The sequence below is a fragment of the Canis lupus genome, chromosome 4 (genome assembly GCF_003254725.2).
Source record: "Canis lupus dingo isolate Sandy chromosome 4, ASM325472v2, whole genome shotgun sequence".
Taxonomy (NCBI): domain Eukaryota; kingdom Metazoa; phylum Chordata; class Mammalia; order Carnivora; family Canidae; genus Canis; species Canis lupus.
Genome location: NC_064246.1, coordinates 55,751,686 through 55,764,182, shown reverse-complemented (window position 1 = coordinate 55,764,182; position 12,497 = coordinate 55,751,686). Strand labels below are relative to the sequence as shown.

General features: G+C 48.9%; 1 protein-coding gene across 9 annotated transcripts in view; it reads left to right on the top strand.

Annotated features, from left to right (window-relative positions):
* GALNT10 (polypeptide N-acetylgalactosaminyltransferase 10) overlaps positions 1-12,497 on the top strand; it is a 216,969-nt gene that overhangs the window by 170,208 nt on the left and 34,264 nt on the right. For all 9 annotated transcript variants that reach the window (XR_003131064.3, XR_004814921.2, XR_004814920.2 and 6 more), the window contains exons 5-7: positions 2,533-2,718; positions 6,734-6,917; positions 12,312-12,429. Coding sequence is in view for 3 of the 9 variants with exons in the window: in XM_025435119.3 (XP_025290904.1) it covers positions 2,533-2,718; positions 6,734-6,917; positions 12,312-12,429 (488 nt within the window). In the remaining 6 variants the exon portion in view is untranslated. The remainder of the gene's footprint in view (positions 1-2,532; positions 2,719-6,733; positions 6,918-12,311; positions 12,430-12,497) is intronic.

Below are 12,497 nucleotides of genomic sequence, written 5' to 3'. Positions count from 1 at the left end.
AAGCTGTAAATGGTATTTTTACCATTTTTAATTGCAGTTTCCAGTTGCTTTTTTATTTACCAGTACATAGGAATACAATTAATGTTTAAATGTTGACCTGTATCCTGATATCTTGCTAAGTGTACCTATTAGTTCTGGTTTCTTTGTAGTTTTCCCAGGATTTTTCTTTTTTTTTTTTTCCCCAGGGGGAAAAAAAAAGCTTTATTTGGGCTGAGAGTTGGAGAATGAGAAGGCCCTGAGCCAGCCTACTGAGCTAAGAAGTGAGATTAGATTCCAAAACGGCAGGTAGAGCTTATCAACCAAATGGACTCCACCTCCCAGCACGCTTACAGTTAGTAAATCAATAAAGGCTGGTGGGAAATCTATTTGCCACTAAATCACCAAAGTATGCCAGCCACCATTACAAAACGGCACAGTTTCTTTTCTTCCATAATTAAATTTCCACAACCTCTCTCAACTACAAGTATTACAAAAGAAAGTTTTAAAAAATCCCATTTTACAGATCTTAAACTCATCTTCAGCATTTAGCTCAAAGGTCTCACCAGCCTCAAAAAATAGTTCTGCTAAGCTCATCAGCTAAAAGGTCTTTCCAAGTAGTAAGAAGACGGTCTTTGCTAGCCCATGGCAATTCTTTGGCCCATTTTCCCAAGCCAGTTAGGGCTGAACAGCAGAGTAAGGCTCAGAGTGGGGGGTGAGGGAGAAGGGGCACAAGGGTTAATTTTCCCCAGTACAAGATGCCATTTGAAGCTTGATGGGAGAGCAGAACTGGAGTGACTTGAGGGAAGGGTCCAGGCCCTGTCTTCAGTCAGAGTCACTGCTGGAAGAGGAGAAGGAGGAGGAGGAATGCTTGCCATGCTTGTGGTGTTTGTGCATCTTTTTATGAGCTTTCTTCATTTTCTTCCGCATCTTCTTGTCCATCACCATTCCCCATCCCCCCATGCCAGGTGGCAAGGGATTAACAGGAGGCGTGCCAGGAGCAGGTGGTGGGTAGGGAGGTGGGTAGGGACCCGTGGGTTGGCATCCAGGGTACCCTGGTTGTGGCACAGGATAAGGGAGCCCGCCGGCGGGGGGGAAGCTGGATTCCCCTGGGGAGCCCCTGGGGTAGTTGGATAGGGGCCCAGAGGGTAGCCGGGATTCACAGGTGGCGGATGGACAGGATTGGCACCTCAGGGTACCCGATGTTAGGGGGATATGGATGCGGCCCTGACTGCCCAGCATTGGGATTCCACATGTTCGGGGCTTTCTTGCAGCCTAGGGACGAGGAAAGGAGGAAACTGGGGAATCCAACACCCAGTCTGGATTTACACCACCTCCTAGGCTGGACTCATCCTCCCCCAGGATTTTTCTATGTAAAACAATCCTGTCATCTACAATTAAAGATACTGTTTCCTTTTTCTTCCCAATCTTTATGCCTTTTATTTCTTTGTCTTGCCAGTTGTATTGGCTAGGAATTTGAGTACAGTGTTGAATGGAGGTGGTGAAAGAGTGTACAGCCTTTAACCTGATCATAGGATAAAAACATTCAGTATTTCATTGTTAAGCGTGGTACAAACTTTAGGGGGTTTTGGCAGCCATACTAGAGGTTTGGTGGGGTTTTTTTTATACTAGGGTTTTTATAAGGAGCCCTAACTGTGATTAAAATCAAGAGACACCCGGTTAAGCCTAGGACTTTCAGTAAAAAGAGGCTATCTTTGAGATTGATTTAGAGCAACTTTACCAGGCACAGGGCTGAAACCCAGCCCACATTAGAATACGCAAAAAGAGGAATTTGTTTCATGTATAGTAAGAATGTCTAAAAGTCTGTCTGCCTCAGGCACAGGGGGACCTGGGGAATCAAAATACCTTTTAGGATCACTTCCATCTCGTCTCTTTTTACATGTTACTTCAGTCCCAGCCGGAGCCCCCCTCCCACCTTTCATCACCTCATTTGCCAAAGATGTCACCAGCACCTCCAGATTTATGGCCAACCAACTTAACAACTCTAGGAAAAAGAAAGGGCCTCGTTTTTCAAAAAAAAACAAAAAAACAAAAAAAAAAACCCTCAAGAGTAATTCTTTGAAGCTAGTCAGGTCACATGGCCATCCCTCAACCAATCACTATAGGCAAGGAAATGGCATGCCTTGATTGGTTGGGCCCAGACCACATGCTCTGCCCCCTTGGCTCCTAGAGATAGGGTGAGCCACACCTAGGGTGTGATGGACTGAGAGTGTGGGAGGGGAAGTTTCACCAAGCAAAATCAGAACATTGTTTCCAGAAAAAGAGAGGTCTCAGCCAAGTATAAACTCCAGCTGCACACACTCTCCTACAGACTATCTTTGTGTGGTCCAGGCCTGGCACTGGCACTCAAGACTTTGGGCTTCAGCAGTCTCATTTAGATATGCAGGTGGTCATCCTACCTGAAAGGTCCCATGAGGCATTGTGCGGGAAGGGAAAGCTGTGTCTAAACTATAAAGTATAGTGCACACGTCAGGGAGGGAAGATAAGAACGGTTACCAAACAGCTGTTCTCACCCCTCTTCTGTCTCTCTCGCAGAGCACCTGAAGAAGCCACTTGAAGACTACATGGCCCTTTTCCCCAGTGTGAGGATTCTTCGAACCAAGAAACGGGAAGGGCTGATAAGAACCCGGATGCTGGGGGCCTCAGCGGCAACTGGGGATGTCATCACATTCTTAGACTCACACTGTGAAGCTAATGTTAACTGGCTTCCCCCCTTGCTTGGTAAGGCATCCTCCCATGGCAAGGTAGGCCCCAACCTCTTGCAGGAATTGTCGGCAAGGGTTCCCTTAACTGCTTGAGATGCAGCCAGCCAGTGTCATGTGCCACAAGGGATTCAGGAATGCTCAAAGAAACTTTAAAATTCCACTCAAGCCCTGTCCCTTCATTTTACAGAGGAGGAAGCCAAGAGGGGAAGTGACTTGCCCAAAGTCCTACAGCATGCTAATGCCTAGTTACATGATATCTTCCCCCAGGTTACTGCAAGTATTATTAGAAAGGAAGCCAAGGCTATCTACTGGTAGGAGCCAAACTGTGGAGGGACATTATCCTAGTAGCTTAGAATAGTTAACATTCACTGCACTGCTACTAAGCCAGAAAAGTTGTAAGTGTTATCTCCAGGCCTTACAAAAGTATGCCAGGTCAGAAGTGTCCCCATCTTACAGTAGAAGATACTGAGTTTTAGAGATACTGAGTGACTCAATATTGTTCCTTTAGGTCGTAAGTGTCAACATCGCCGTCTCTCTGGCCCCAAAGTCTGTCCACTCTCACAACTCCACACTGCCTCCCTAAATTCCTTTCCTGTCTGGAGAGTTTCTGACAGCTATCAGGAAAGGGCTGTGGACAGGGCAGCACGATCCAGCAGTCATCCACCATAGCACTGCAGACAGAAAGGAGGCATGAGGATCGGGTTCTGGGCAGTGAGGTGCCTCCTAGCTGGCTGAGGAAGCAGGTCTGGGTTCTGTGGAGTTCAGACTCATTGAAGGTGGTCAGCTGGTGCTAATGGGTGGACCTCGAAGAGGAAATGTCCCGATGAGACTGGAATCAAGCGAGGGACAGAAACAGAGGCAGAATGGAGAAGAGTTGTCAATCTAGAGAGAAAATGTCCCTCTCAAATGAGTAGGTATGCTCTCCATAACAGAAGGAGCTGGGGAGCAAAGGGAACTGAAACTTAGGGCCAACCTGAGCCTGCATCCGAATCACCTGGAAGACTCATTAAAACACAGAGTGCTGGACCTCACCCTAGAATTTGTGACTGAGAAAATCCAGGGGTAGAGCCTGAGAAGCTGCATTACTAAGCAGATCCCAGGTGCTGCCAATGCTGCTGGTCCAGGGACCACACTTCGAGGAGCACTGCTTAAGCCACCATGCAGAGGTGAAAACGAAAAGCAAAACCCACACAGTTTAATGGGATAATCCAGCAAATTTGTTTTTTAACACAGATCAGCATGGAACCTCAGTATTAGATTATATGCTTCTGACCCCAAGGGTCCAGGATCCCATTGGGTTAAGAAAAGGATATAACACAGATTTTCTGGCTGTTTATTTAATTAAGCCAAGAGGTCTCTCCATCTGCCTTTCATTACTGAAAGAGAAAAAGAAAAAGAGAAAGAAAAACCTCACCATAAATCACCTGATTTATAGTGCTAAAGGAACAACCCATTTATTGGGTCATCCAGTGACTCATAAAGAGAACGAAGTGGTGGGGCACGAAGCTGAGCTGGGAGTCTAAATAGCCCTTAACTCTGTTTCTATGGAAATATATGAGGGTAATTTTCATAATCCGCAGAATACATGGAAGGAACATTCTCCCTCTTTTTATTTTTTATTTTTCCAATAGAAAAGTGAACTGGTGGTGTAGATGTAAAAGTGTGTCCTTGTTCATACGAGGGGCATCAGGGCTTTTGTCTCGAAACCATTAACACTTCCTTGCACAGCTCACTTCACCTTTTTTTTTTTTTTTAAAGATTTTATTTATTTATTCATGAGAGAGAGAGAGAGAAAGAGAGAGAGAGAGGCAGAGACACAGGCAGAGGGAGAAGCAGGCTCCATGCGGGGAGCCCGATGTGGGACCCGATCCCAGGACTCCAGGATCATGCCCTGGGCCGAAGGCAGGCATAAACCGCTGAGCCACCCAGGGGTCCCTCACTCCGCCTTCCGGGGAAATGAGGCATTCCTGAGCCTAAGAAGGATTCAGCCCCCCAAAGGGAAGCCATTGTTGATCCTCATTTCCTGCCACCACCACCACCATCAGCAGCAGCAGCAGCATCATGGCTCTGCTAGCCCCTTAGCTGTTTAGGCCACAGCTACAGTTGAATTTGACAGTACCTGGTAAAGCAGACAGGCCAGGCATGATTATCCACATATAACAAATGAGGAGACTAAAGAGTTGGAGAATGAGGGTGATGCTCAGCCTCTGAGCTTCTGAGCTTCTTTCAGCAGCTCCAGTCACAGACGATGTCGGCGGAGTGCTGATGGGATGTGTGGATGTGTGAGAGGCTAGGCTGAGCACCTTGGCCCACTATCCCATGCGGTCTTCACAGGGACCCCCTGAGATTGGTGCCATCTTCCTCCATTTTGTCGGTAGGGAAACCAGGGTTCAGAAGCATCAGAAAACCTTTGTCAAGGTTATGCTGCCCGTGGGTGACAAAACCAGGGCTTGGACCTGGGCATTTTGTCCCCAGGTGAGTACAGCAGCACCTTGACCTCACACCTCCCACCATCAGCCAGCCTTCTGCAGAGCGCTGTGTCCTTGGCCCAGAGCCTCTGTAGGTGTGAAATCCCCCCTGCGCAGCTGTGAATAATTAGGAAGGGAAGCACTTCTCCAGATCTTTCCTTGGAGAAGTTTCTTCGACTTCATTAAGAATCCCCCTCGGGAGCCTGTTCACCAGGCAGATCCAAGCTCTACCCCCAGAGTCTGATTCTCTGTAGGTGCATCTGGCACTGGTAGCCCAGAGGACACACTACCGAAAACAGCGTTTCTCAAACTTTTTTGACCGTATGCCACAGTTGGCAATACATTGGATATCTCAGTCCAGTACACAAACACACACCTGTGTGGTTTGCCTGAAACACATCTCCTGAAAAACTATTTTTTCTCATCACTTGGAATGCACTCTCACATTCAGTGTTCTTTTCTGGTTCATTACACACAGAGACACACACACACAAATACACAATCAATTTTATGACCCACCTATGGATTGCATCTTGCAGCTTAGGAAAAGGCAAAAATGCTGCTTCCTCTCCTGGAAGAAAACTGTGCTTGATGAAGCCTGAGCCCTAGGCAGCTGCCAGCCTGCACTGGCCCTACCAGGCTCCACATTCCAAGCCTTGAACTTGACTGCTGGGCCAAGCAGAGAGGCATAGTCCACTTGCCCCTTATGGCAGATCATCTTCCCCGATCACTGGCACCTCCAAGCTGCAATCACAGCTTCATGGAAGGAACATTGAAGAACAGAGCAAACCAAAGCTTAAAATTCTGGTCAGTAGGTTGGGCAGAGTGAATTTTATAAAATCAGCTCCTCCCTGGTTTAAAAGGGACCATAAAAAGCCATCTGGTCAGGGGCCCCTCCTTGCCATCTTGGGTCACCTAGCCTTTTAGCCTTCCTATAGCACTCATGCAAGGGCAAAGGTCTGCCAGGCCCTGCTTGCACGAGATCATGAGGGACTCATGGGATAGTCCATCCCCTCTTCAGTAGTTCTGACTGTTGCAAAAAGTGAGCTGAACTCTCTCACAAGGAGGGTCATCTGTTCACTAACTATAGCTAGGAAGTTTTGAGAAGCTGTCAGGGGCAAGTGCCGGTGTACCTGGCTACTTTGGGCCAAGAATCAAGTTTAGGACCTGGAATGTGGAGCCTGACAGCCAGGACAGGAGTCCTCCAGAAGGAAAGGAGCCCTCTTTCCACAACAGGGGTGACCATTACGGGAACTGTGAGGAACCTTCCAACCAGTATCCAGTACTCATAACAAGCCAGGACATGGAGCCTCTTCTCCCCATTCCACAGAAGAGAACACTGGTGCTCAGAGACTATTTATTTAGCTCACAGGTAGCAGGGCTGGGATGGGAGCCCTGGTCCATCTTTCTTAAATCTTACTCTCTCCCCTCCTCCTGGAATTCTCAAACTCATGTGTTCGGAAAACTCACTTGGGGAGCACATAAAAAATGTGAGTAAGCGGGGTTATGCACTTAACTGCACCCTGTCCTGCCTCCCTAATGGGCATCTCTTGGCTTCTTTAGACCGTATCGCTCGGAACCGCAAGACCATCGTGTGCCCAATGATTGATGTGATTGACCACGATGACTTCCGGTACGAAACACAAGCGGGGGATGCCATGCGGGGCGCCTTTGACTGGGAGATGTACTATAAGCGGATCCCAATTCCTCCAGAACTGCAGAAAGCTGACCCCAGTGATCCGTTTGAGTAAGTACAAGCAACTGGTCCCAGTAGCTAACCCTCATGTGACCCCTCCCCAACACACCCAACTCAGGATCGCCACCTCCCCCAAGAGTCCAGTGCAGAGGGACTAGGGGTGACATCCCCAACCAGAAGCACAGCCCCGCCCAACTGGTCTCAGAGTCTAGCTCATGGGCCTCCCAGCTGGCCACCTCTTCTTTGTCCACCTCTGTGGTCTGTGGACTGCCTGCCGGGAGTGAACACAGTTGCTCTCTCCCTCAAGCCTAGTGCCTGGTCATAATCGCCAGCACCAGCACCACCACCACTTTTGAACCCTTGCTAAACACCAGGCACCGTGCTGTGAACATCACATGCAGATCCTTTTTAACCCCCCACAACTACATATGTGGTATAAACTACTATCTGTATCTTCCAAATGGGGATACCAAGGCTCCCAGAGGTTAAGCAGCTTTTCCAGGTCGCACAGCCCTCAAGTGGGGAAGGCCAGATGTACATGCAGGTCGGTCTGCCTTTGGAGCCAGTTTTCCCATCGTTCAGTTATACCCTCTCGGAAGTATAGAGAAATGGCAGCTTGTCCCATGGTGGAAGTTTCGGGAAGTGTAGAGTGGACCCATAACATCCTAGAATGTGAAAGCCAGGGGACCTCCAGGTAATGGATTCCATCCCCCTGTAGGTGGGGAGACTGAGGCCCCAGGACAGCTCGGGTGGGATGGTGGCTGACTTATACTGTGGGTTAGTGGAGTTAGTGGCCAGGCCAGAACTAGAGCCAGTGCCTCTCTGGCACCTGTCTGGTGCCGTTCTGTGAGCCACTCTGACACCCCTGCTGGAGATGTGGAAAGACCCTTGAGTATAAAGCCAAAGTCCAGCCTCCTACTGTATCAGTTTCCTAATTATAAATTACCACAAATTTACTGGCGTATTAAAACAGTACATACTTATTCTTCTAAAGTTCTAGAGCTCAGAAGTCCGAAAAGGAGTCTTAGCTAAAATCACCATGTCAGCAGGGCTGTGTCGCCTCTGGAGGCTCTAGGGAAGAATCCATTTGCTTGTGCTTTCTAGTTTCTAGAGGCCGCCTACATTCTTAGACTCATGGTTCCTTTCTCCACTTCAGAGCCAGCAGCATAACATAACATCGCCAAGTCTCCCTCTCTTTCCCCCTTGCCTTCCCCAACCCTACCCCCACTCCCTCTCCCCCTCCCCTTCCCTCTTTATCCCCAATATGTCTCTCTGCAGCTCAGGTTTTCATCATCATGTCTCCTTCTCTCACTCTGACCCTCCTGCCTCCTCCTTTCACACACGAGGACCCCAGTGATTGCATTGAGCCCAGGACAATCTCCCCATCTCAGATCCTTCCCTTAATTATATTTGCAAAGTCCCTTTGCAATGTAAGGTGACATATTCCTGGGTTCCAGGAATTAGACATTGGCTTCTTTTGGGGGCGGTGGGTGTGGAATTATTCTATCACACCTGTCTAACCAGTTTAACCCCTGTGAACCTCTAGCTTCCCTGCACCTCACGTTCCCCATCTGAGAAAGGCGTCTGTCAGCAGCCACCCTCATAAGCACAGGGAACACCAGAGTTCCTGAGGGGATGAGAGGAACCCCTAATGCTGTGGGAGCAAGAGAAGGCTCAGAGGGAGAAAGAGGCGAGCTTGTTTGGGGAAATAAAGGGTGGCTGGGCAAGGGAGCAGTGGGAGCACTGCTGAGAGCAGAAGGCAGAGTGGAACCCTGTGCCTCTTAAGCAGGTCAGAAGTTTGTGTTCTTCTACTGACCTCCAGTATCCGAAACATGGTCAGCCCCTGCTGTTGGAACCCAGGGCTACATCACGTGGTCAGCAACCCCCACATGGCCAAGGTCATCCCCAGTTACTCCGAGTTCTTGGAGAGTAATACCATTCAGGGAAGGACCAAACATCTGGCCTGAGCTGATTGATCAGTCACAGCTGACGTTACTGGATGGCTCACCGTCCTCACCACGGTGCCCTAGGGTGTGGAGACAGTTCTCCACCCTTGCCTGATGCAGACCCTGGGGCTCAGAGAGGACGTGAGCCTTGTTCCGTGACACGTAGCAGAAGCTAAGGTCAGAATGGGCTACTCCAAAAAACAGATTTTCAGGGTTACCAGCACCCCTTTTGGTTGGAACCAGTTCCATCAGCTGAGTTGTGAAATTTGAAATGTGAGTAAGGATGGGTCTCGCACATTCATCTTCTCATCTCAAGATGGGGAAAGGGTAAGTCCAGGTCATGCAGCTGCTGAGTGGCAGAGGCCCCACTGGTTTCCTCCTAGGCCTCTGTCTCTTGTCTCGCCTGGACAGGAAAGGGGTCAGGCCCGCCCTAGAGCAGTGGCTCCCAACCCTGCCTGCACATTGACATCATCTGGGGAGTTTGTCAGAACAAACAGGCAAACAAACAAAACTTACCAGGCCACTCCTGAGACCAGTTACACCAGAATCTCAGGATGGGATCCAGGTATCACTGTTACTTAAAGCTCCCAAGGAATGTGTGGCAACGGTTGAGAGCCCCTGGCCTCAATGCTTCCTGAGGGACTCTCCATCCTTTGTATCCTCTGATTCTTTCCAGAAGTATCTTCTCTGTATTGTACTTGGACAAAACCCAGGAGAGAGGCTACTAGAAAAACCCTGGTCATTTTCTGCATACCTCTCCATGGTGCCGGCAGGTGGGCAGTCTGCAGGCACAGGGCAGTAGAATGGTGTTTGAAGGACACGGGCTCTGGTGGCCGACCTCTGTTGGAACGGCAGCTCATCCACTTACTCACTACATGCCCTTGAGCAGAGTATCTAGCATTTCTGAATTTCAAATTCCTCCATCTGCAAAGGGGACTAGTAACAGAGCTTTGTGAGAGCTGCAGATGATGTCGGTGAAGTGAGTGGTAGGCACTAGATATTCAGAGTTGTTATTATTATTGGTGAACACAGCAGAAAATAGACTGGGCCGGAGGAGAGGCCTCCCTCTGGAAGCAAACCTGGAGCATCCAAAATGCCTTGAAGCTAATATCTTCTTCCCTGTTCCGCAGCTCCTTGGCCCTTGCCATTGGCTCCCACCCAGGCTGAGTGCTGTGTGCAGAGTCTTGGGTTTGATTCCTCTTGAAGCACTAGCTCAGAAACACTCTGTCCCTCCAAGCAGTGTATTTGTGGCTTCAGCCAAAAACCCCAAACCCCACAACCTTCAAAAGACAAGGGAAAGTTGATATCTAAACACCTTATTTTTCATAATACTGGGTACTTTCAGAAATACAACAGCAACGCGAGCTAGGAAATGTAGCTATACATTCATTTTATAGTTGGGGAGACCGGCTCAGAGATGTTAAATCAGCGCTGTCCAGTAGAAATACAATGGATGCTACATAAATACTTTTAGATTTCCTAGTGGCCACATAAAAAATGTAAAGAGAAGCAAGTAAAATTCATTTTTTTAGATTCATTTTTGTAATATACTCTATATAACCTAATATACTTAGAATAGTCTCATTTTAACATGTAACCAACACTTTGCAATTATTTTTTTAAAGATTTTCTTTTTAAGTAATCTCAAAACCAACGTGGGGCTCAAATTTTCAACCCCAAGATCAAGAGTCACATGTCCCACCGACTGAGCCAGCCAGGCATCCCTGAAATTATTAATGAGGCCTTTTCTATTCTTTTTTTCATACTAAGTCTTGGAAATCCTCTGTGTATTTTTCACTTCCAATACATTTTCAGTTCAGAGTAGCCACGTTCCAGGTGTTTAGTAGCAATATGTGGCCCGTGGCTGGTGTCCCAAGCAACACAGGGTTAAGTGGTAAAACACATCTCAAATTTATACCAGGGATAAAGGAGAGCAGAAGTGGGAAGGATGGTTTCCTCATCCCTGATCCCCTGACCTTTACATGCGTCACCTGCCTCTTCATGGCACCTGTCTGTGCTCGCATGCTCGCGTTTCCCCAGGCATCAATGGGGTAAAAAGGATGAGCCCCACCTCTTGAGGTCAACATGGGGAGTAGTCATCTTATTAAAAAATTAGTTCAGCCAAGCACCTGTCACACTCAAGCCCTCCATGAATATTCAAGGAGATCTTCTTTTAAAGGAGTGCCTCCTTTGCTGTCAAGGCTCATCTGCTACAGGAAAGCTGGGGAGGCCTGTGCGCTAGCTACAGTCTTTTAAAATCAGCCTGACCAATTTCCATGAGCTTGCAGTTCCCAAGGCCAGGAGGCGGCGTGGAGTTTGCTGCTGGAATGTTCTTTGGTTTGAGGCTTTGGAGTTTTCAGTGGAGCCAGACAAGGACACAGCCACTCTGGGAGATTTTCACTCAGCAAATCCCAGTGGCCCCTCTCAGGTGCCAGCCTGTGTGAGTCACCGTGGGGACTCAGGCAGGCTGCAGCATGGCATCCCCCTTGGGCTTGGCATGATGCCATGCTGACTTCTTGTTGCCCATGGTGCCCCCCCAAATTTAGCATCTCTGTGCTCTTGCTCCTGGGGTTTTCCCCTCAGGGGTTCCTTCTTCTCCCCTCACTTCCCGCTTGTCCAAACCCACCTCGAATGCCCCCCCCTCAAGCATCTTTCCTTGACTCTTGCCCCAGCCTCTCTCATCTCCAAAACCTAGAGGCAGACACTCCCTCCTTTTGTGTTCCTGTAATGGTGTCTGCACCTCCCAGGGGCCCTTATTACCACCCACCTGTCTTTTGGATCCTTCAGTCCTGAGGTGGCTATGTGACCACACTAGCATCCCCCCGAAGTCCCAGGCCAACTCTGATTTACTGCCACATTCTCCTAGCATCTGCGACTCAGCTGGCACTCAGCAACTAAAGTAATGAGACAGTGTGTGGAGTTCATCGTATCCCAGTTTAACAGAAAGAACAGGGACTGTGTCTTCTTCTGCAAATTCTCAGCAGAACAGATGTCCCATGCTGGGCTGGCTGAGTGAGAATCATCCAAGGAGCCTATTTGAAAACACACATTTCTAGGCTCCATCCCCCAGGGACTGCTTCATAGGTCTGGGCTAGGGCCCAACAAGCTATGTGTTTTGTCTTCTCTCTAAGAGATCCCATAGCCCAGACAGGCTTGGAGGGACCGGATTCAGACCATTTAACCCGTGGGAGGACCAGAGAGGCATAGCCAACGCAGCTGCAAGGCACACATTTATCTGATTTCCCCTCACAAATAAGGGTTGAAGGGGGTTTTGGATCAGTTTGGTTAAAATGTAGGATTTAAGAAGGGATGCTGTGGCCAAGAAAGAAGACAGCGCAGGCCCTCCCTTGGAAGGGCCTTGGATTCCTTCCTAGACACGTGGGCTGTGCTCACAGGGCAGCGTGCAGCACCATCCCTGGGGGAACAGCAGTGTCGGCTCACACTCAGAGCATGCGGCTGAGGCGTTTTGTCTTCACACCACACTCTTCTTCCCTGACAGGTCTCCCGTGATGGCCGGTGGACTGTTCGCTGTGGATCGGAAATGGTTCTGGGAGCTGGGCGGGTACGACCCAGGCCTGGAGATCTGGGGAGGGGAGCAGTATGAAATCTCATTCAAGGTGAGCCAGCTCTTTGGAATCTCTCTTCTCCTTGCTACATCCCCTTGGCACCCTGAGCCTGGAAAGAC